General features: G+C 37.8%; 1 protein-coding gene across 5 annotated transcripts in view; it reads left to right on the forward strand.

The window, feature by feature from the left end:
• LOC109041769 (cytosolic carboxypeptidase 2) overlaps positions 1-25616 on the forward strand; it is a 302746-nt gene that overhangs the window by 113666 nt on the left and 163464 nt on the right. The window contains exon 1 of one of the 5 annotated variants that reach the window (XM_072297300.1): positions 9996-10118. The exons of the other annotated variants lie outside the window; for them this stretch is intronic. Coding sequence (XP_072153401.1) covers positions 10008-10118 — 111 coding nt within the window. The 5' untranslated portion in view covers positions 9996-10007. Of the gene's footprint in view, positions 1-9995; positions 10119-25616 lie in introns of those variants that run through there. 5 annotated transcript variants of the gene reach the window in all.

The raw sequence follows: 25616 nt of genomic DNA on the forward strand, positions 1-25616 counted from the left end.
AGACTAAAAATTAATTCTCCACCTTTAAATATGGTATTTACAGATATTAAATGAAAGTATTGTTGTAACATATTCTCACCAAAATCTATTAACTTAAGAGACCCAGGCAAACTTTTCTCTATTGTCGACAAAATTTTCTCGAGGACTTCTGGACCGATTAAATTTGGAGATAATTTATGATTCAATGAAGTTTGTATCGACTCATAAATTTGATTGATTGCTGTTTGAACTTCTAACAAATAATAGATCAAAGCTGATAGTTCCAGTTCTATTATATTTTCATGTTTTAACTTATGAAGATTGACAGAAATATTTTGAAAGTTTTCGTTAACTCGGTCCTGAAATTCTGAATTAAAAATCGTTATATTTCTACCCATACCTTTGAGAAGATTAAGTGCACTCGTTAGAGTCCCTTCGGTGTTTGTAATTTTAAGCCTTAAATTTTTCTCTTCGATTTTCATTTGCCCCTCCTCAAAATTTAAATTATTGATAGACTTGAAGAGTTGCTTTCTATCCTCGTGATCAGGATTGCCTAACAGAAATTTAATTATTTTTCCACCGGTATTAAAAGATCTTTTATACCTGCGCTTACTGCTAGTTCCTAACGTAATTAAGGACTGGATACCTTTATCTATTCCCGTGATCGATTGCTGTAGAGACTGTAACAAGGCACCAAATCTCCCCTTATTCTTGCTTTGATCATCATATTGTAAGACAGATTTTCTTAGCTGATAAACATTTATCATTAATTCTACTTTCTCTTCCTTAATTTTTGAAATATTAAAGAGGACATCTACCGACCAAATGTGGCTAGCTAAAACTAGATCTCCCTGCCTCTCGAAAATGACAGTATTATTTAAGGGACTTATGGTGACTGATGTTGTTGTGGTTACTAAGAGAATACAGATGTACAAAGTTCGTGCCATCGTCTTTACCATTTTCCTGCAACAGCAGAAATATATATCATATTAATCCTTATTGCTATAAAAATATTTTAGTCTATTTACATGAACTATTTGTTTTTTCTTTGAACTTTCTTCTTCCACTTCAACCATGCTCCTATTAACAATTTTTTGGACAACGAATGGTCCTTTATATTTAATTTTTAATTTTCCGTGTTTCGTTTTACCAATTTCCGGATCGTAAATTAGAACTTTGTCACTTATTTTGAATGGCGATGGTTTTACATTTCTATTTCGATAGTCTTCTTGCTCATGCTGAGCCTTTTTAATGAGCCTTAACGCTATTTTTCTATGCTCGTTTATTTCATCCAACCTTTCTTGGAGTGAAGCGTCTTTACATTGCGGCCTTAAAGCAGTCTCCAATGGTCCTCTGTAATCATATCCGAATAACAACTTGTGAGGAGTATATCCCGTAGTTCGGTTAACAGAGGAATTATGACTAGTCATAGCCGTCAATGCAAAGTCTGCCCAATCCTTAGTGTCCAGTTTACAATACGATCGCAACACGTTCCCGATAAAACTAAATGTTCTCTCTGTTTTAGAATTTGCTTTAGGATTGTACGCAGCACTGTAGGTGGGTTTAATTCCTAGTTGAGCGAGTAATTCTATTACTTCATTTGCGATAAAATGGCTTCCTAGATCTGTTTGGATTTCCTCTGGGCACCCAAAAAGTGAGCAAAGTTCCAGTAAAAATTGTACTACATGCCTTGATTCTGCTGTTTTTACTGGTTTCAAGTAAACAAAGGAGGTCAAATAATCTGTACAAGAAATTATGTATTTGCATCCTGGGTACGCAAGAGAAGTGGATGCTGCTAAAGGCCCAAATAAATCCATGCAGATCTTAGCAAACAGTCTAACAGGGACCTGATGAGAATGAATTTTGCCTAACTCAGGCCCTGACCTGTTTTTCGAGAAAAGACAAGTTCTACAAGTCTTCACAAAATTTCGCATATCTGCGTGCATTCCTTGCCAATAATAAAAACTAATCAATTTCCTAATACTTTTATATTGCCCAATATGACCACCATCAATGCTGTCACAATGAACTTTCTTCATTACTTCTCGTTTCATACTTTGCGGAATAACCGCCAGCAAATCTCGATCCGTCCGCTCAGTTACTTTGTAAAGAGTTTTGTTTATTATGCGAAATTGTGCGGCTCTGCGCTTCTCCAAACTAGTACATTTTTCTGGTGTTTCTAGCGCTTTAAAAATACCTTGCAAATTTTTATCCTTACGCTGCTGTTCACCCAAAGAATTAAAATTAATTGTGTTAATTATTCGTCTTAGATTTAATTGCGCTGTATCCTTAGTAGGCACTTTTTCTTCAATTTCTTCTTCCGGAAAATAGCGCGACAGACAATCAGCTCCTTTGTTTTTAATACCTGGACAAAATTTCCACTCAATATCAAACCCTTGAAGTTTGTAAGCTAACCTAGAAAGTCTACCAGTTTTAGAATCAATTTTTGTGGCTTTGGTCAAGGCAGAGTGGTCCGTTACAACTTTAAATCGAATACCAAATAAAAATTCTTTCCACTTTTGTACTGAAAATACTACTGAAAGAAGCTCCTTTTCACTGACCGAGTAAAACCTTTCAGCCTTTGTTAACGTTCGACTTGCAAAGAATACTGAATGCAGTTTATTATCTTTAGTTCGGTGGTTAAAAATACTTCCAATCGCATAGTCACTTGCGTCACAGTGGATATCCACCGGTAAATCCCCGTTATAATGCATTAACAAAGGTTTCCCTGGTAAAAATGGCAAGTGCTCAGATCAGTAGCACTTGCCTTTGGAACAGACCTAAGCACTAATGTCAGTGCTGCCGGGCGCTGATCTGCTACCTCAGTGTTAGGTCTGTTCCAAAGGCAAGTGCCTCTGATGTAAGTGGCACTGACCTAAGTGTCTCAGACGTAAGCGGAGTGGAAACTCCCAGAAATACTGTACAGGCAAGAATTTCGTTAATTACCGATCTGCCAGGTACGTTAACTCACTATTTGACGATCAGGGAGGGCTGCTGTGAGTTTTCAATCCCAAGCAAGTATCACAATCTTCAGGGGACATCGCTCGTTCCCATGCGGTCTCCAATCTAAGTACTAACTACGCCCGACGGAACTTAATTTCGGTGATCGTCCTAGCGATTGAACCACTACACTACCTGCGCGTGTACGTGTTAGGGGCGTAATTTTACCATTTCAGGGCCCCCATTGGAGTAATTTTGCCAGCAAATGATGATTTTGTCTTTGAATGTGAATCCGATACTTAATTTTTCTATTATTCTTTTTTAATCAATCAACATGGAAATGAAGTTTTGTAAGTTACGTTTCTTTGAAAAAAAAAATGGATCGCACTAAAATTCAAAATTAAAGCTAATGATGCAAAAAAAATAATGAAAGTTGAAATTATACAAAAAATATAAATTAGCAGATACAAAAATTGAAAGTAAAGGAGTAAAAAAGTTAGAAAAGAATTGAAAATAAAGTAGGAAAATTTTAAAAAAAATTGAGACTGAAACATTTTAAAAACAGTTAAAACTGAAAAAAATTAAAACCAAATTGAAAACTATTTTTTTTTTTTATAAAAAAATAATAATGCTTAAATAAATATATCTAAATACATATTTTAGCGGTGATAATATTTTCATCGATCTCATTTTTTGTTGTGTTTTAATTATTTAAGTGCCATCTTAAACGAAGAGGGTAAAACAAATTATTCAAGAGTGTGTGGCTACCTAAACAACTTTTCCTTTCCTCTTGGAAAATCCCCCCTCCTAAAAAATATGCTTCTCTGTAAGATAGAGTTTGTGGTCCCCGTATCCCGAGGAAATATTCCTCCACGAAAATGAAATAGGGTGGGGGAAGGGGGAGCCATCTCTACTTTTTGGGAGTGAGTGCGGTTCGATTAAGATTGATGTCAGAGACTTACCCTCTGAACCAAGTCCTGACCTCAGTCCCGCTTACCTCAGAGACATCTCTGCACTTAGGTAAGTCTTTCTCCCGACGTCAGTGCCTCTTACCTCAGTGCTGACTTCTTGGGTAAGTGCTTTAACACTTACGTCAGAGAAAACTGAACTGACCTCAGAGCAAATTGCACTGACCTCAGTGGAAAATTCACTGACCTAACACTTGCCATTTTTACCAGGGTTAGAAATTAATTTTTGCTTCAGCACTTTAAAAGCTTCTTCTGCCTCTGCTGACCAGCAAAACTTTGGTTTAGGTTGTTTATTCGATGCCCTTAATAGTTTTAAAAGCGGCTCTGCAATTCCTTTCTCTCCTTTCTTCGCTTCTCCTTTCCTTCTTCCTTTCTCTCTGCATTTCCTTTCCTTTCTCTTTTTTTCTTGCGAAAATCCTCCAATATGAGATCTGTAGAATGAAAAAAGACCCAAAATAGACTTTAACTGCTTAAACGTTTTAGGTGACTCATATTTCTTAATCACTTCTATTTTCGATTCGTCCGGAGTTATCCCTTCTCTGGAGACATTAAATCCCAATAATTTAACTTTATCACAAAAGAACTTACATTTTGCATAATTTAATTTAATATTTTTCTCGCGACATATTGTTAGAAATTTACGAAGGCTTGCTAAGTGACTTTCGAAGTCCATTGATTTTAACAGAACGTCGTCAAGGTAAACTAATAGTTCGGTTAAAAAGCATTGATGAAAAGGTCTCATTGATAAATCTTTGAAAGATTGCAGGACTCACTTTCAATCCCATTGGAAGGCAAGTGAATTTTAGGTTTTCCCTATGGCTACTAAAACTCAAGAAATCCTGGCATTCTGGCTTTACGGCCAGTTGAAAAAATCCGTTAGACATATCTATGCTTGAAAAAAATTTTGCACCATTCAAACTGCTTATTATATCCGTAATTCTGGGGATAGGGAAAATTTGAGATTCAATTTTCTCATTACAACGTCTGAAATCAACACATACTCTATATTTACCCTTCTCTTTTTTTGCAACCAAAATTAGAGGTGAAGAGTACGCGCCCGTTGATGGCGCAACTGCTTCTGAATTTTTCAGATCGGCCACATACTCATCGATTAACTCTCTTTGCTTCTTACCTGAGGGAAATGGAGGTACCTTAACCGGTGTATTATCTATAACCTTAAATCCGACGGGGGGGTGTTTAATTTTACCTGCCAGAAACTTTTTCCCTGGCCAGTGGAAGCAATCTTGAAATTCTGTGAGTAAGTCGGCTGCTCGCTTCGCTGGTTTCCATTAAGAGTTTTTGTTTCTATCATTTCCTCGACTTTATTTCTTAAGGATTCGTTCAAAAGTTGAACCTGATTAATTTTTTCGACTGGCAAAATATTAACTCTCTCAAATGTGCCTATTTTTTCAAATTTTTCGAGGTAGAATTGCTCGTGAGATTTATTACTAACAATGATAGTAACGTATTTTTTATTCTCTATGACTCCATCTTGAAAAACTAGTTGCTTATGCTTTTGATAGGGTTTTATAAACGATAAATATCCTTCCCGGGCGTCAATATTTCTGCCTATCCTGAGTTTAACTCTGCGAGACTGAAATGGAGGTAAAAAGGTAGCGTTTGCTACGGTTACATCGCAAGTACCTTCCTCTATTTCTTGAAACGCTTGATAAAGCATTGAAAGTTCCTGAAAGCCTGAATCCATGGTTACTTCCCTATCCTGTTCTATTTTACTCTTTTTTCTTCGCCTTTGCCACTGAAGTTCGGAGAATATTGGAGCCCGCGTTTCTCCGTGTTTTAAACTTAATGTTGCAGTACTTAGAAGTAATAATTTTAGCTGAATGTTTTTCAAAAAAGTGATTGCCTAGGATCACGGAGGCTGACAAATTTTCGGCAACAAATGCTAAGTCTTCAAAAATAGTTCCATTAATCTCAATGCGCAATTCCGTTACGCCTATAATTTTTAAGGAATGATTATTTGCAGTTGTTAGCGATTGTACTTGTTCGGTACGAAAAATATCCTGTCTTCTTACGAAGCGTCTATCTATAACATTACAACAGCTCCCCGAATCCAGTAGCACTTTTAATCTTTGATTATTTACCTTTGCTACCATATGCAACGCGGCGCAACAATCCGTCAGATCACTGCCCGCGGAACGGATGTTTACTCCTTGATTTTCCGAACTCCATGACATTGGAATTTCAACATTTTCGGCCTTGGGTGTGCATAATTTCAGCCTACCTGCGTCATAATCTAAGTCTGCGGAAAATTTTTCAGCGAAATCCATGCCCAAGATCAAGTTGACGGATAAGTTCCGGATTATTTTGACTACTACCGGAAAGTTTACACCTGAAATACAAACATTGATTCGAGCTGTGCCCAAGTTGTCAATTTTTCCGCGATCGGCGCCGAAAATTACATCATTACATTTGTTTATTTTGAGATTCGACGCCAACTTTGCGTCTAAGGCTGAGATCGTACTGCCCGTGTCGAAAATGATTCGCGATTGCTTTCCATTTACTTTTCCTAAAATACTTAGGCTAGACCTAATCCCTACCGATAACTTATTTAAGGAATAAAAATTACAAATTTTTATCGTATTTTTGTCATACTCCAGGACTGACCCATTAACTTGTTTAAATTTTTCTGTATTAAAGGAAACGTTTTTTTCTTGTTTGGGAGTTTCCCTGTTTAGTTTATATCGAGAATCCTGGTTACCCTGTGCTACAGAATGCTTATGGCTTAAATTATACTTAGACCCTGTTTTGCTCACTCTTCTCGCAGGGCCTTTATATCGAGTCGAGTCTTTTAGTTTCCCCGTTTGTTATTTTTCCCATAATATTTTTTAGGTTCGTACTCTTCTCCCTTATTGTTACTGCTCCCTCCGTATCTATGATACCTTGGAGGGCTCCTCGAATAATCTCTGTAATTACGGCTTGGACTTCTAAATCTAAATTTTCGCGCATTCCCACGGTGCCTCTGATTGAAATTAAAAGAAAATTGACCCCTTGAATGTCCTCTATAAGATCCATTTCCGTAATAACCGTACCGTTCAGGAGGTCTGGACCATCTTTGAGGTTGCCCTGGGGGCTTGCTCCTATAGGGTGACTGATTTCTCGATCCATTTCTCGCCCCGTATCTCAAGGATTTCTCTGGTGATCTTCCCCGAAAGCTATTTCTACGTAAATCCTTATCAATTATTAACTGTTGCATCATTTGCTCTATTTTTTCCAGCCTAGAATTCTCCTCGGATTTAATCATGGAGTTACTGTGATTTTTGGAAGTTTCACTTGGATTTCCACTGATTTCAAAAGATTTAATTACTTTACTTAAGTTGTTCTTCAGATCTTCAATATTATCATTATTAAGAAGGTAAATTTGCTGAGCTAAATGCGGCAACATACCTCCAATGATCCAGTCGATTAGCTCTCCTTCTGGAATTTTAGGCTTTAAGTTCCTAGCCAGAAACACTTTATTTTCCAAGTATTCTTGTGGTTTTTTATTATATGTTTGCCTTCTGTTGGTGAAAATCACCCAGTCATCCCCTATACTTTTAATTTTACGAAAATTATTTAAAAATTCCTGTTTTAACTCGGGCCAATTTTTCAAACATAATATAGTCTCATTATTTTCTGTACCATAAGCCAGCATTTCCTATTAAGCCCATAATTAATGCACTGATTTTTTGAGTATCTGACCACTCCCCAACTTTAGAAATAGTTTCTAATTTATGGATATAATCCTCCGCGTCAGAGGAACCGTCGAACTGAGGAAGTTCCAACTTCAAAGGCTGAAGAATAGATTTTTTATTCTCCATCTCTTGTCTCTGTAATGAATTCTCTTTTAATCTCTTTATAGACCTGTCCTTCTCGAGCTTTTCTAGTAGTTTCCTAGCATGTTCTATATTTGCGAAGTTATACGTAATTTGATGAAATTCTTTAAATGCTATTTTTAATGCAGCTGTGTTTAGTGACGAACAATTTTTAATAGTGCCTTTGTCATTAAACAAAAAAGGTGTTGGAATAGTTTTGTTAATTATAGGAGCCTGAGAGTCCACGCTTTCTTCCTCAAATTGTACAATGCCTGATGGAGATATTTCATCGCTAGTACTCTGTTGCAAAAATCTAATTATTGCTTTTTTGGGTAAAGAACGCACAAGACCGCAAAATTCCGCATAATTCCAATAAGCTTTATCAGTTTCGTCCGCGAACGTATCGACTATTGTCTGAACCAATGATGAACATTTTACTTTGTATTTAGTATTATTATAAATAATATAAATGAGCGCCATAGAACATAAAGGACCATTCTTAGCTAACAATGTAAAGCTTCTTCGATACCATCTTCAAAGAAAAATTGCAAAAATTCTTTAATTAAATCAAATTTCTCACTTAAAGATAATCTTACAATGTTATATTCCTCTTTTGCGGATTGAACAAGTTTTTTTTCGAATTGTGAGTTATAATGATTCCTAAAAACAATATATTCAAAAGTATCTACTATCTCGGCCACGGATTTTTTGTTAGTTCGAATATCTGCGTCCAAATAAATGAGACTTTCCACAAGGGGAAATTCACTCATTAAGCTGTCTACTAATCTCATGTTACATAAGTACAGGTTACTAAAAAAAAATCGACGTATTCTGCACCCGTTGCGATACACGGTAGGTAAAAGGAGGGTTCAGCGAGAGGTTGAGGGGTCAAGGCGCCTTCACCATGTTGTGGACTAGGGGTTGGAATAAGGAGGCTACCGTAGGTGCTATGGCGACATTTGTATTAGCTGCTAATGAGGCTACTTACAGTATGCTCTCCTGACACACTCAGGCTGGCTACCAAACTCGAGGTGTCGGTGAGCTAGATGATGAACTCGAATAGACTAGACGAGCCCGGAACAGACGGTGCTTCCTTTTATAAAGACGAGCACTAGGCCCCGCTCAGTGCCAATGACGTCAAGCGAGGTGCACGGCCACAAACTATCAACAATCAACAATGCCATATCTCGCTTGAAATCACCGACAATGAACGAGTCACAACAGACCTTAATGAAATCACCAAGGCATCCAGTAAACGCAAGGTACTTCTGAACTACCTATCCTTTGACGTATACTCAGAGTTAAGAACTCAATTGTTGCCTGAGAAACCATCAAGCAAATCATTTGACCAACTAGTCACACTCCTCCAAGAAACCTACGAACCAAACAAGATTCTTTTTCCGATATTCTAAAGTTTGAATCTAGAGTTCAAGCAGAGGGCGAAACTGCTGCAGTGTACTTAACCTCTCTTAGACTTCTTGCAGACAAATGCAACTTCGGAGACAACCTCAAGAACAGGCTCCTAGTCAAATTTGTAAATGGGCTCAACTCCGTCAACCTCAAAAAAAAGTTGTGGGAGAAAAGTGACTTAACCCTGGAGGATGCCATCAAGTTTGTTCGCAACTTCGAAACAATTGCCAGTGAACTTAAACCCGCCTCAGTCAACAAAGTCAACTTTCATAATAATAACCAATTCAACCGTAGAACTAATAACAAGTCTAACTCATTTCGACCCGTTAATCGTTCATTTAATCGAAGCTCACCACCTCAACCTCAATCTAACAACCAATTTCCAGCCACGAACTCAAATCAACGCACCAACTAACGTCAATCAAACAATTAACGGAATTTCAACGCACTTCAACCAAACAACGGTCAACAATCACGTCAACAACCCAACCGCAGAGTCAACCCGCAAACTACCACTCAATGTTATAGATGTACAAGACTGCACAATCCCAATTACTGCCCTGCCCGGTATTGGAAATGCTTCAATTGTGGAATCCAACGCCACACGTCCACCGCCTGCAACCAAGCCAAAGCAGTGTTGGAAGAATCCACCGATGAGGAAATCGAAGAAATCATCGTGGGAAGGATATCCAATGCTCACCTACCAATCATCAAGTCAACAAGCGACCTCCAAGTCCGCAACATTCCCTCCGCGCAATTAACCTTAGCACCGACTTCTTCTGAGTCACAATCTAACCTCTATGTGTACCGTGTAACCAACAACCCATTACTGGGAAATATAGTTATAAATGATAAAAGCGTTGAGTGCGAATTCGACTCGGGATCAGCAGTGTCACTAATGTCTCTCAGTAAATTTTCTGACAAATTCCCGGAATCTAAAGAAGAAAAATGCACATCGCGCTTATGGAATGTTGACGGACAGCCATTAAACACTATAGGAGAAATTAAGGTAACAGTTTTCGTTCAACCCAATAGATACACCATCAGGCTGATTGTTGTCAAATTTGCTAAACCAACTAAAATGCTGGTCGGGAGAGAATGGCTTGATACCATATCCCCGAACTGGCGACACAACCTGCTAGGTTCCCTACTTAATGATAAGGCCATAAGCCAAAACTGCAGTAACATTTCAGTCAAACACACCCAAGAAAAACACATTGATGGAATCAAACTTCGATTTCCCCACGCTTGTAGCACAGATAAGTCAACCAGTATTCGGGGCTATAAAGCTCAACTTGTATTAAAAGATGATGTCCGACCTATTTTCCACAAATTTTATGAAATCCCATTTAGTCAATCGGAAGAAGTGCATCAAATAATCATGAATTTAGTAAAATCTCAAAGACTTGAACCCGTCACCCACTCTGAATGGGCTTCACCCATTTGGCCAGTCAAAAAGAAAACGGGCGGAATTCGAGTAGTTGTCGACTTCCGCAAAATAGTCAACCCTTGTCTTAGATTAGATCATTACCCGTTACCTAGATTAGAGGACATTTGGTCCAAACTAGCAAATTGTAACTTCTTCACCAAAATTGATCTCACAGAAGCATACTTGCAACTGAAAGTTACCGATGATAGTAAAGAAATTCTCACGATCAACACACCCTGGGGATTATTTCAATTTAACAGACTAATTTACGGTATCAACAGCGGATCATCAATTTTTCAATCTATAATTGACCGCATATTAAGTAATCTCCCCTGGTGTGGAGTCTTTATAGATGACATTGTATTTGGCGACAAAACTATTGATTGAGTCAAACAAAAAACACGTATTGTATTAGGTAAATTAGATGTTCACAGAGTAAGTCAACTTGGTCAAAAGTATATTTTATGCACCGGAAATAGAATTATTTGGCCATATTGTAAACTGCGAAGGGATCCGCCCAACATTAGATAAAACCTCAGCTATACTAAACGCTCGTCCACCAAAGAACGTATCCGAACTCAGATCTTATCTAGGTTTAGTTCAATTTTATGCACGTTTCATCCCTAATTTGAGCACGCACTTGAAACCCTTGCACAAATTACTAGAAAAAAACACTAAGTTCGATTGGAACTCTCAGTGTGACGAAGCCTTTTCGTACACTAAACAAAAGTTAGTTGAAAAACCAGTGCTAACTATCTATGACCCTCAGAAACCTATTTTTGTCTACACCGATGCCTCACCTTATGGAGTAGGCACAGTCCTATGTCACCTCATTGCGAATTTTGATAAACCAGTCATGTATGCATCTGCATCCTTAACTCCTTGTCAACAAAAATATGCACAGCTGGACAGAGAAGCTCTCGCTGTAGTCTTCGCAGCTAAGAAATTTCACAAATACCTTTATGGACTACTATTTACGGTGGTCACTGATAATCAACCCCTAAAAAGTCTGTTAAATAAAGGTGTGCCAACTATTGCGTCACCTCGCTTCCAAAGATGGTTCGTAACGCTTAGCGCTTACAACTTTAAAACCATTTATCGTAAAGCATCCTTACTAAAACCAGCTGATGCATTATCCAGACTCCCCGCTGACAATGTAACGATAAAAGAAATTTCTGAAACCATTGAATTGTTACCCGATATTCCTTTAACCCCTGAATTAATTGCTCTAGAAACTGGAAATGAAAACACCCTTAGCACTGTCTTCAATTATGTGTTGCAAGGATGGCCTAGAAATGTCAAAGATGTTAACATTAGACCTTATTTTCTAGTAAGGGAAAGTCTATCGTTGCATGATAATGTCATACTTTTTGGAGATAGAGTTGTTATCCCAAAAAAATTGCAAACTAAGGTCCTTGAAAATTTGCATGATTCTCATCCCGGGATTGTAAGGATGAAATCGCTCGCCAGGAAAAATGTATGGTGGCCATCATTGAATAACGATATTGAAAACAAAATAAAAAACTGTGCAGCTTGTCAAACAGTCAATTTCAAACCTGTATCATCCGCCAAAACTTCATGGCCAGAAACTAATCAACCCTGGCAACGAGTACATTTAGACCATTTCTTTTTTAATAATGAAGAGTATGTAGTACTCGATGATGCATATAGTAAATGGATCGAAGTCTGGCCGGTATCGTCTACAAATTTTGAATCTCTAGAAGAAAAATTATTAATGTACTTTTCTACATATGGCCCTATGCTGCAAGTAGTGACGGACAATGGTCCGCCATTTCAATCACAAGAATTCAAAGACTTTTGTACTAAACATTCTATTATTGTCACGAAGTCACCACCTTACCACCCAACTAGTAACGGCCTAGCCGAAAGAGCGGTCCAAACTGTCAAAAAAGCTTTAGAGAAAATCAAATTAGAAAATTGTAACATTTCAAAAAAAGATCTACTTAAGAAATTATGTAAATTTTTATTCGCATATAGAAACACCCCCATAACGGGAAAAGATGTCAGCCCCTGCGATCTTGTACTTAAACAAACCCCTCGAACAACCCTTAACTTAATACACCCCAAAAAGCAACCCAAAGCCCCTAAATTGCCAAACCTTAGCGTTAACGAAACAGTCGTAGTAAGAATGTCCAAACAGCACCAAGTACAAAAAGGTGTAATTCATAAGCAAATAAGCCCCATAACGTATCTAATTAAAGTTAATGGAGAAATAAAACTTTGTCACTTAAATCAAATCAAGCTCACAACGCTCTCCGACCTAGCATTAAAGCACAAACCCTCCCCTTATCCTACCGTAGACCCACTAAACCTAGCAATGATGCAATCAAGCGCAAGCACATCTAAGCCGCAAATACAGCTTGCACCGAAAATAACTAATGTCATTAGTCCAAGCTCTCCTGTGAAAAAGCAACAGCCTGTTCCTCATACAGGAAATACTCGTAGAGAACTCTCCTTCAACGAGACAAATGCTATACTACCAGGAACCAGTAACTCCCGACAAACTTTAAGGCAAAGCGGTACCCCACAACCCCATAACTCAAGAAAAAGACCCTCAGTACCTCAAAACTCAAATACTCCTGAATGGCAGAATGAAAGTAGTTCAGAGCAACCCTCCTCTTCACGTACCAAAACCCCCGAACCACTTGTCACCCCACCTGCACCTCCGCCGAGGAAGTCAAGTAGGGAATCCAAACCACCTATGCGACCAAATTTATAAACTAAGCGAAATTTTGTGAACAATCTGTCTCTTGTTTTTTTTCAATTGACCAGGGAGTGGGTGTTATGTTTGAATTGCCCGCCACACCGGTCGAACCGTTTTAAGCAATTTCGTCTGAATAAAATCTCTCTTGGTTCGTCATCTCTACATTCGTTTGATTCATTTTTTTTGTCTTCCCGTTTCGAGTCCACCAAATATATCACACCAGGCATGCCATTAACAAAAATAATAAATAATAAAAGTCCAAGAATAGATCCTTGGGAAACACCAGCTGACAGCCCATATACGATTGATAGGACGGGACCAAAAGTTGAGTCAATTTTCATTCTCTGTTTTCTATTTCTTAAATATGATGCTATAAGGTCGACGGCGCTGGAGTGAAGATAGTAACTAAGTTTTTTAAGCAGTAGTTTATGGTTAATGAGGTCAAATGCCTTTGCAAAATCGAAGTGTAGACTGGCAACCGGGATCCCCTGATCAAGTGCTTTGTAAATGCATTCCGTTAACTTATGAATGGCTTGAATAGTCGACTTTTTTCTACGGAATCCGAATTGATTACAATGTAAAAACTGCCCTTGTTCAAAAAAACCTTACTAAGTAGTTGGTTATACAATACTTTTTCAACAATTTTAGACAGAGTTGGTAATACAGATATTGGACGATAGTTAGCAGGAGATTTTTTGTCACCTTTTTTTTTGTAGATTGGGGAGACAGTTGCAATTTTTAGGAAGTCAGGATAAGTATTGATACACACAGGATAAGTATTGTATACACTTATTGATAAGTTTAAGCAATTGAGGACCAATTATAGAAAAGTAATCTTTGAATACAAAAGATGGAATGCTATCATTATTATCAAATTTAGACAAATTTAGCTCATTGATCACTCTTTCAAGTTGTTGCAAGTCGATGGTTTGAAAGGAAAATTTAGAATTGGGAGGGATGACATTTTTTTGTAAAAGTTTCATTGCATCATCATCGTTAAGATGAACCTGATAATTGGTTGATATGGAAGTGAAATAATCATTAAATGCATTGGCAATTTGAGTTGGGTCTTTGATCACTTCATTATTGTAAATTATCTGTTCAATAAGGGGATTTGAGATCGATTCAGTTTCAGATTTTATGATGGACCATGCAGTCTTGGATTTATTGCTAGATTAGTGGATTTTATTGTCATACAGTCTTTTTTTCTGCATAAATGGCTTTTTTGAGATTCTTGCTAGCCCTATTGCAGGCTCTTTTAAGTGATTTTTCTCCTGTTAATTTATACAGCAAATGGAAGTGTTTCTTTTCTTCACTCATTTCCATTAGGTTAGTATTATGTATTAGGGAGAGGTTATTGGAGTTAGATTTGACTTTTAAAAGAGGGCAGCAGACATTGACTAGATTACAAATATCTATATAAATAAAATCGTTGGGGGTTTCACTGTAACGCTTATTTCTGGAGTTCTACCGGACCGATTTCGACGATGCTTGACTCTGGTGAAAGCCCTTGACGTCCCGATGTCCGCAAAACTTTCAGACTTCCAAATTTTTCAGCCTCTTTCGCTTGAGACGCTCTTGAAGCCAAATCCACCCCCCTCAGACCTTAAGTTTCCGAGAGTTGCGGTATGTTTCCGTTGTAACGCCTAATTTGAGAGATCTACCGGGGCGATTTTTACGATTTCTGGGTCGACTGCAAGCTTCTAGCTTCCAGATGCTCGCAAAACTGTCAGACTTCCAAATTTTTCAGACTCTTCTTCCTGAGACGCTCTTAAAGCCAAATCTACCCCCCTCCGGCCACAAGTTCCCGGGAATTGGTGTATGTTCCTGTTGTAACGCCTATTTGGAGAGATCTACCGGGGCGATTTTTACGATTTTTGGGTCGATTGAAAGCTTCTAGCTCCTAGATGCTCGCAAAACTATGAGAATTTCCAATTTTTCAGCCACATCTGTGTAAACCGCTGAGAGATGCAAATAGACCCCTCTCCATATTACTACTACACAGCCTTCACCCAACGCCGAAGGTCAAACTCGGACTCTGTCTCAGCACTGCTCTGTCTGAATAAAATGAAGCCGCCCCAGCTACGTGGTTCCATAAAACTGTCGAAGCGGCGCGATGACATGGGTTCATGTTTAACTCGTTGAGGCACACTGTGTATTGTATGGAGTACTGTTGCTATTCGACCCTTGTCTTCAGGTCAAAATTCTTACAAGGAAGCCCCTTGCAAGAGGCCAATTTTTTGTAATTACTCCCAATTTTTTTCCGTTATATAATGCGAAGCAACGCTAGGTAATATTGACTCTCGCGTAATTAAGACTATTTGTATAATGTGCCTTGATGTGTGTTATTCAGTTTAGGACGAAAGTGTAATAACTGTGATATATTTATGTATTAATGACTGTACTCTGAAGATGGCGAAATGCTGAAAGGTCCTAAGTAAATTAATAAAAAACGATCATTACATCACCTTGGTTACACTTCAAAACTAAAATTAAATATGGTGTTGTTCAAATCAAACTTTATTAATCTAGATGCCCACCAAGCTAATGCCGCATTCTTATACCATAAACATGTCACGAAGTTGGAGAAAACGAAGCTTAATATATACATGAACAAGCAGTGCCGAAAACACAACGTCATACCAAGGTACGTGAACCTATCTACAAATAGCAAGACAAAGGCAGCTACACGAACGATCAAGCACGCAAAGAGATACTGGATATCAGCTGAACTGGACTATCTTTTCTGCAAACTCAATCACCATATACGGGAAATCAAGAAAGCTAAGCAAATGTTATTTAATGATGAGAAGCTGGACAACAACACCAGAAAACTTATATTTAGATTATCTCAAGATAATTTGTCACCTATTATTAATAAGAAACGTATAACTGTAAACAAAAAAATTAATAATCTTATCAAAACACAGCACCAAAATTTTTCAAAGAAAAAACATAACCATGTATTTGCACCTAGGTTCTACAATTTATCCAATGTGAAATTCACCAAAGAAGAAACAAATTTATTAAATAATGGCATAAAAATGAACCTCAGTAATAAGACCAATAGTGTAGATATCTTAATGACTTGTGAAAATGTAATCAGTACTACAGATATAGGAAAGCAAAATGAAATTAGAAATAGTATCATTAATGACTCAGAAAAAATAATCCAATGTAACAATAGAATACAACAAAATGTTCAAAATAATGAAAAGCGGAGATGCATGTCGAAATGTATAAAAACTATAGCCCAAAAACTGGCCGATAATAACTTAGATATTATTCCTGTTGATAAAAGTAATAGTATTGCCATCTTGAGTGAAGTAGAAATAGATAACAAATTTCAAAATTTCATGATTAACAGTAATACCTCTCAATGCAAAAAAGACCCTACAAAGGATTTTACTGAACAAATCAATAAAATTATCGATTCATCTACTGAAATCATCCATCCTGATATAAAAAAGAAATTAAAATTTACCATTCCAGATGCAAATAATAACAATATAAATGCATCAATAGCACCAAGATTCAAACCATATCTGAAAGTACGTAAAGATGGTAACCCGATTAGACCTTTTATTGACACTACTGGATCTCCTAGCTATAGACTGGCAAAATACCTAGAAAAAATAATAAAGGGTGTACTAAAATTAGATAATGGCTATACAATCAAAAATAGTTCCCAATTTGCCAATAAAATGCATAATTTTAAAGTTCACAGGGGACAAAGTATTTTTTCGCTGGACATAGTAAATTTATATTCAAACATACCTATAGCACAAGCTCTTAGAGCTTTAAATGATGCAATGGGCCTGTTGCAAACTTTTGCCAGAGCAGAATGAAGAGTTGTTTCCCATAGATAATGCCTCAAAAATCACGATGAGCGCATCGGCAAAGTCTGAAATGCACTCATAAATTCACAATCTGCGTAAGAAATTTGCGTTATTTTGAGCTTCCCGCTTCAAAAACGATACTACTGAACAGGTGAACATTTTGTTAGAGGAGTCGCTCCATCGTCGGCAATATTCATCATGGCCGACGCTTGCGCAGTTCCTCGCGTACTTTGAGGAGAACTCAAGGTCAAGGAAAATATGAACGTAATAACGCCGATTGTTATCTGGTTTAATCCTGTTTAGGTGTTATCTCGTTCCATCACACGTGTTTTGGCGGACTGGCGTCGGCCATGATGAGTATTGCCGCCAATGGAACGACTCCTCTAACAAAATATTCACCTGTACCGTAGTATCGTTTTCGAAGCGGGAAGCTCAAAAAATCGCAAATTTCTTACGCAGATTGTGAAGTTATGAGTGCATTTCAGACTTTGCCGATGCGCTCATCGTGATTTTTGAGGCATTATCTGTAGGAAACAACTCTTAGTTTTGCTCTAGCAAAAGTTTGCAACAGGCCCAATTAGAAAATCTGAGACTATGTCAAAGACTGAAACCGAGGAACTTTTAGTCATGGTTGATATAATCCTAAAACAAAACTATTTTTCTTACAAAGGCAATTTTTGTGTCTCTGAAATGGGAACCGCCATGGGTGGCCCTTTATCAGGGACTATAGCACAAATTTACCTTAATCATCATGAAGAGACGCACATTATGTGCGTGAAAAACCCTTTTTTCAAAAATATAGTAAGATATTTCAGATATGTTGATGATACATTTTTTGTTTTTACTGGCACGGATAGAATTACAAATAAATTCACGAAAAACTTGAACAGCATTAATGATAATATCCAATATACATGTGAAAAAATGAAAAATAACCAGATAAATTTCCTTGACCTCACTGTTTTCATAAATGCAGAGAATAGAATTAAATTCAAGATATACCGTAAACCTAATGCAACCAATGCCATAATACCATACTATTCGAATCATCCTACTAATCATAAACATGCGGCTATACATGCCATGGCACATAGGCTGCATAGCATACCACTTGACCCAGAGGAGAAAAACACAGAGATCAGCATTATATATGACATTTGCGAAAGCAATGGCTATCCAAAATATTTAATAAATAACATTATCAATAAGCACGAAAATATTGCTGAGGATAGTAATAAAAAACAAAAGCAAAAACAGAAAATAAAATATAGGAAAATGCATTTCTGTAATGATTCCACAAATATTGTGGATAAAATTTTTAGAAAACATGACCACTAACTAGCTTTTAGTACTAACAACAATGTGATCGATAAAATTTAAAAAATGGCCAGTAAAAACATAATAATTGTTGTAATGATAATTGATAATTGTTCAGGTATCTACCAAATAGAATGTAAAACATTCAATAGTAAATACATAGGAAAGACTGAGCGATCCATCAAAGTTAGAGTCAAAGAGCATGCTAAGCAAAAAACATCCAATGTATTCAAACATATGAAAAATACGGGCCATAAAATTGATTTCAATGAGGCCAAAATTCTGCACAAAAATGTAGATCCTAATCAGCTGAAAGTTTTAGAAAAATTAGAAATAACATTGGCCACAATGAGAAATGAAAACTTACTTAATATTCAAACTGAAATAGAAATAGCAACAAACCCGCTCATCAGGAGGTGCTGCGACCTATTAATGAATCAGGAAAGTTCTGACAAGTGAGATATCGATGGATCGGTGAATTCACGTAACAACAATCACCAGAGTTGAATGATTACAATTTGATTAGAAGCAACGCTAGGTAATATTGACTCTCGCGTAATTAAGACTATTTGTATAATGTGCCTTGATGTGTGTTATTAAGTTTAGGACGAAAGTGTAATAACTGTGATATATTTATGTATTAATGACTGTACTCTGAAGATGGCGAAATGCTGAAAGGTTCTAAGTAAATTTATAAAAAACGATCATTACATCACCTTGGTTATACCTAAAAAAAAAAAAAAAAAAGTTATATAATAGAATTGCTTGTCAAATTCTGAGGTCAAATATATTTAATTCTAATTCATACATTTCTTTTTTCCCCCTTCATTTTATTTTTTGCATGGGGAGGTCGTGGTTTTGTTGATTTTTTCGGATTTCGAATACTGTAACTTCTTTTCTATTCGGCCGATTTTTATGAATGAGACCTCCTTTAATTTGTGTTTTAACGGAGAGTAAGAAAAAAATTGCTGAGTACACGCGAAACATTTTTTTTTTAAAATTGGACGAATCCTAGCGTGACGGTGAAATGGTTAATCAAGCGTAAGTAATAGGGTCCCGACGGCCGCCTCGCCGGGAGCCGAGCTAATTGTTTCTTTCGAGAAGCCGGCGCTAGGGTCAGGTGCACGGGGAAGAGAGGGGTAGGTAGATTTCCATATGTGCGCACGTAGCTTCCTGCATGAGCCACGTTTAGCAAATGGTCTAATAAGTCTTGAGGCTCATCACAGATGGCCCTTACGGCTGCCTTGGTTGGCCCTGGCTATCAGAGCAGTGGTACCAAATTTTGAAAAGCATATCAGGGGTGTGGAGATCTGTCAAAGCAACGTTTTGAACAAGACGGAGGAGTGAAATTCTCATTCGAAGAGTGCCGAACTGCTCAGCCATCCTCGAATCAGTTCGTTTGCTTCTGCTTATATATGCATATTTTATATTAGCGCGGAGCATTCTTAGGTTTTTTTTAAAAAAACCAGGTAACGTAGACTCTTGGTATTCATTGCACATAAACTAGAAAGCTCCAGAATGACAAAAAAAGTTAAATCATAATTATTGACGGATTAGTAAACTTTTTACACGCTTTGGAAAATCTCAGAAGTTCGCGGTAGTCACTTTCCGGTAAGGAACTAAGGGACTCTGTTATTGTATCGAGTGGGAGGTCGAAACGATCGCAAAGGCGGTATACTATACGTATACGCGCCAAAAGAGGTACCTTTCTCGAGCGCAGCGACTTAATCACAGAGCCGCCTAAAGATGCAAAGGAATTAAGAGCAATTACATACCCATACTTTTTGAAAATAAACAGTATCCACGATCGCCAGTCACAAACAAGTGACTGAAGTATTGATTTTGAACGTTTTGAGCAGATTAAATAACATTAAGTTTCGACTCGCAAATTAGTTAGATAATGATGCTTGAACCTTACCTTTTTCAGTGGAATAATCTTAAATCTTGGTGCTTTTGAACAGCCGAAATCGTTACCCCTCTTTTTCAACTTTCCATCAAACCCTTCTTTTACATCAAGATGGACAATAGCTTCAAGTAACTCTCTCGTAACTTTTATATTCCCTTTTATGTACAATACTTATGTATTGTACATAAAACCCATACATTATTCTTCGTTTTTACCCTTGATTTATATGATTGACCTCATATTAAATCCTTTTTGTACCTTTTACAAAATTACTTCTTATCCATCTTTACAAGCTGAACGCGTTATAAGAACATCTGTCTGATACGCAGGTCACTTTCCTCATATGTTCAATTATGAAGCGTTTTTCTCAGTCAGTAATGACTGTAGAGAAACGAAAATTGTTCTGAGTATATGTAGTAAATTTCATGCTATTATCATGTGGTCCGTGTAAATTTTGCCGAAAAATGAAGTGGAAACGAGTAATTCGCGAAAATCCGAGCGCGCAAGTAGGGAGAAAATAGCGACTTTAAGCCAAAAGTTTTTAGCCAAATTGTGCAGAAAAATACGAATTAAATTGCAGCGTTGTATAGGGATTATTGTTCAATATGGCAACGCTGTAAAAAGAAAGTATTGCATGTTGCCCCTTCAATATGCGGGTTATGCAATCATGTAATGTTACCCCTTCATTTTGCGGGTTATGCAATGATGTATTTTTCAAGATGGCGCAGCAGCGTTGTCGAACGGTGCACGTAAATAAATGATTTATTTATTGGTGAAATTTTGCAACATTGCATTTTACAGTGTTGCCAGATGGGGCAAGAAATTAGTTTATTTTCTCCGTACACTGTTGCCAGATTGTGCAAAAAATTCGGATTTTCGGACTTGTAAAAATTTTCCGTTTCGAGAGGACGTATCTTACAGTATGGGCCTGGTATCGGAGACTGGAGATTAGGGTCTGATTCGGGAAATTGAAAAATTTTCGGAAAATTACCCTCGTCCGATTCGTTGCGGATAGATGCGATTCTTTTCCACTTTCGAAGATCGGAAAACTGTACTGACCGAATTTCGATACGACTTTTCGTTTTCGAGATTTCCGACTTGTAAAATTTTCGGCTTCGAAAGACCGTATCTTACAGTATGGGCCTGGTATCGGAGACTGGAGATCAGCGTCTGATTCGGGAATTTCAATTTTTCAGTAGCGTGCGCTTGGAGATGCGTATCGGGAACCATGTGTTTTGGGATGAGCGACTGGGAATGGATATTGCAATGTTCAGTTTGATGAATTAAAAAATTTTTATTATTATTTTTTTATTGGATATTTACAGTTACAGTTTAAAAACAGTTCGCGTTTAGAAAACGCACTAAAAACGTGAGGGTTGTCAACCACAAACATCGATTCCTTCTCCTTCTCCGAACTTTAAATCTACACTTATGTCATCGACTTTCCGATTGTTATTTTTCCGGGCCATCCTAATGAAACGGAACTTGCAGTCGGATGAAAGGTACTTGGAGTACAGGTACGGTGCGGAGCAAATGAGCGCCAGTAAACTCAAGATGAATAGAAGAACATCCGTCAAGGTAGAGGGTGCGCATTTGATTTCCGGACAGACCGGGCACATTGTGATGTTTGCTTCGGATGAGTTTTCCACCAGTGAGGATTTCACTCCAACAACAGCAATGATGATGGTGATGAGAATTATTTTATCAATCATGATTTTTCCTTGCGAAACTGAGAAGAGAATGCATACTATTTATACGAAATCCTTACTTTAGAGAGCCGCTCTCCTTTGTCTGGTGTATAAAACTATGCGAATCGCACTCAAAAGTCTGCATATCTGCTTCCAGTCCCGTTCGTCTACTTTCTTGTACCCCTGCTTTAAGAAGTATATTATTTCATGCTCGTCTGCGACACGTTCTAGGAGATGGCAAAATCTTTCCGTTATCTCAACTAACCCATAACACCCGACGGGATCGGAAGTGTCTATTGAGCTGAGTTTAAGATGCTGGAACAACTTGTCAGGAAAAAGGACTCTGGCAAACTTGTTCAAAAGCTCTGCTCGTATTCCTGGAATCTTGGAAGAGAGAGCCTCATATACCGTGTCCAAGGTGTTCATCGCTCTAATCGATTGTGATTTGATGGTTGGAGCGTCCAGACTTGACGAGTTCTTGTTTTGAAATGATCGATCACACTTCCTCAACACTGTTTATACGTTCCCCCGACTCGCATTGATAATTTCCCCACTTGCATCAAAGCGTAGTTTTATATTACACTACTACAAATTAGGACTACACAGTTTGCCCGAGTGAAACCGAGTTTGGTGATTAACAAATACTACTATATTTACTTTGAGGTAAATTATGACTCTACAGTTTCTTTCCGCTCGGTGAGGAAACTATATATATTTACCTCCGAGTAGAAAACTCGTCAGTCTCACTTTTGATGATATTGGAAACCCTCGAGCTTATAATAGTATTCACATGTTCACTCTGAAATCTTTTCAAAAAACATAATTTTAAAAACGAGAAAATAGCGTTGATTTTCTGTTCTATCGAAATCAGAAAATCTCGAGCTCATAATAGTATAAAACTTTGAGGTTATAATAGTATTTACTTGTTCGCTCTGAAATCTTTTCAGTGAACAGAATCTAGCAAACGTAAAGATAGTGTAGATTCCCTTTTCTGACCGACTCGGAAGACTTTGAGCTTAAAATAGTATCTTTATCATGGCTGCTCAAGAACAGAATGTTGAAACTTTCATCCAATGTGATATTTGTGATGAATTTTATAAACAAGGTGAAAAGCACGAACATGGTGCGGAACAAATTAAGAAGGAGGAGGGTATCAAAGATGAAACGTATATTAAACAGGAGCACAACGCGCTCATCCAATGTGATATTTGTGATGAATCATGGGTGGCGGTAGCCACCTCCGGACAAAGTCTGAACTCGACAACACTGGAAAGCCTCCAAACGAAAAAAGGTGGCAGCCAACCATAGACACACGTAACTCCCTTATTTCATGGGTGGCGGTAGCCACCTCCGGACAAAGTCTAAACTCGACAACACTGGAAAGCCTCCAAACGAAAAAAGAAGGGCAGCCAACCATAGACACACGTAACTCCCTTATTCTGAAAATTGATTCGGTTGGAACTCGACTGCAGCCCAAACGACGGCACGGATTCCTACGATCTTGGTGTCTACGGACGCATCTCAATTAGGACTACAAAGTGGAAGAGTTTCATTAAGATCCATTGAGTTTTCAAAAAGTTATAAGCACTTAAAGGCCCAAAATGACAAATATTTTTTGTAACATGGGCCGTTTAGTAGCGGGAAACCGACATGATCACCTTTCACAACAGATTTCTTGCTTACGCGGCCACAGATTCTAATGAAACCTACAAAGGAACCCGCTTGAAGATATGAGGATTTCATTTCTACCACATTTAATAGGGTTTCAATGCTCGGATAATTCAGCATCGGCAAATAACTTTCAAAATTTTAGCTACAATGTTTTGAATTTTAGAAAAATCCGGTATAGTGGTTCAATGCCATTGGTCGATTCCGTTCAGTTCAGCCAGTCTCGGGAACGAAATTTCCCTAGTTACCAATACCAACTTCCAACTCTAACTACTTGAGAACAGATTTATGATTTAATATGATATAAGAGTTCAATTCTCTGTAGAAGCTAACTAATATTTTTACACACTTATATTATTACGTCGCACGTCTTCTGCCAGAGCCCGATACACTTTTTCATTAGTTTCAAGTGTTCAAGTGATGTCATTGTTCAGAAGTGAGGTTATCAGTCGGTGTACATGTCTGGGTTTTTGCGTTTGGCCCAGATATTCCAGACCAAATTTTCATCAAAAACCAAAGTCTGTCATCGGTGCGGTGTCAACCTCGCTCCTAATGTAAACAAACGAACGGCGACATAGTCCGGACATAAACAAAGCGTACCCAGAACGGACTTCCTCTAGGAGATGTTCCAGACTCAATTTCTCAGCGTTAGCGTTTCTTCACCTCGACAAAAGAACTTTCGTCCGCGTCTAACATTTATCCCTTTCGTAAAATCAAATATCAGTTACCCCGTTGATCTGTTCATGGTGATTTCAAGTGAAATTGCGGCGAGATACTCCAGACTCCTAATGTAAACACAGCGGCCTGTACCTGGTCGAGATGTTCCGGACTCATTTCTTCATTTACGTTTCTTCATCTCGACCAAAGAAGTTTCTCGCGCATTCAAAGTAACATTTTCCGGTTCCATTGTTAGAGAAGAAACAAGTCATTTTGTCGTAAGTTAGGATAATATTTGTGTTGATTAAGTGGCTTGAGCATTGGACTACCTGGCTGCGCCTTGCATAGCTGCCTCCATATCAAGATGATTGGGAGACAAGCTTACTGGTTGATGTGCGAATCTGAATCCTAAATCCCTAGGAACGGTAGTTGTGAAAACCTGACGGATGTACAATGCTAGGTACCTTGCTCCTCACTCACTTTCTCATGGATGTTCACTGGTCTCTCCAAGGTTCTGGTTTTGCGATGCGTTGAAGCCAATGCTTTAAGTTTAGCTATAACAACCAGGCTTCGGAGATACTAATTAACAATCCTATCAGTCACCAAATTCTCCAGCGAACCCGCATAGTTGTCTATTAACAGCTGAAGAAGCAATGGAAACCGTATTTACCTATGACAACAAGATTTTTTCCGTTGGAACTCTGATAGTAAGTATGAGGGGGAACTATCACCTTTAAGGCACGTTTCTCCATGAATTTTCTTGTTTTTTGGCATCAAACTAAGTAGAACTCAAGGAAAATGAGGCAAAACTCTACAAGTTACCATGTAAGGTTCATCTGCTGAAAAAATAGAATAAAGTCTAAAATTCCTAATGAACATCACCAAGATGGTTCTGCCACCAGCAGTTCAGTTTTTAAGGCACGGATCAAATACGGTTATCTATTATTCTCACGGTGCCCATCAAATTATAGGTAAGAAACCTAGTCCTGTAATAATAATGGCATGGAATGACGGGCTCTAATTGGTGACTTGACCATCCCCAATAAGTTATCGAAAGAATTTACTTCTTAAAAGATCCTTTGCGAATAAAGCCAAGTAAATATGCAGATAAAAGTCCCGTGTGATATGTGAAGTGTACTTATTCAAAGTAATTTCAAAGGGAAGGGATGAAATGTTCAAAAGGTAACGTCCAAATTTGCAAAGTTGTAGAGGCGCTCGGCACAAATTGGACAAGGTGCCGCTAAGTAATGATTAAATGAATTTTTTATTGTTATTAAT

This window comes from Bemisia tabaci, chromosome 2 (genome assembly GCF_918797505.1).
Source record: "Bemisia tabaci chromosome 2, PGI_BMITA_v3".
NCBI classification, from domain to species: Eukaryota; Metazoa; Arthropoda; class Insecta; order Hemiptera; family Aleyrodidae; genus Bemisia; species Bemisia tabaci.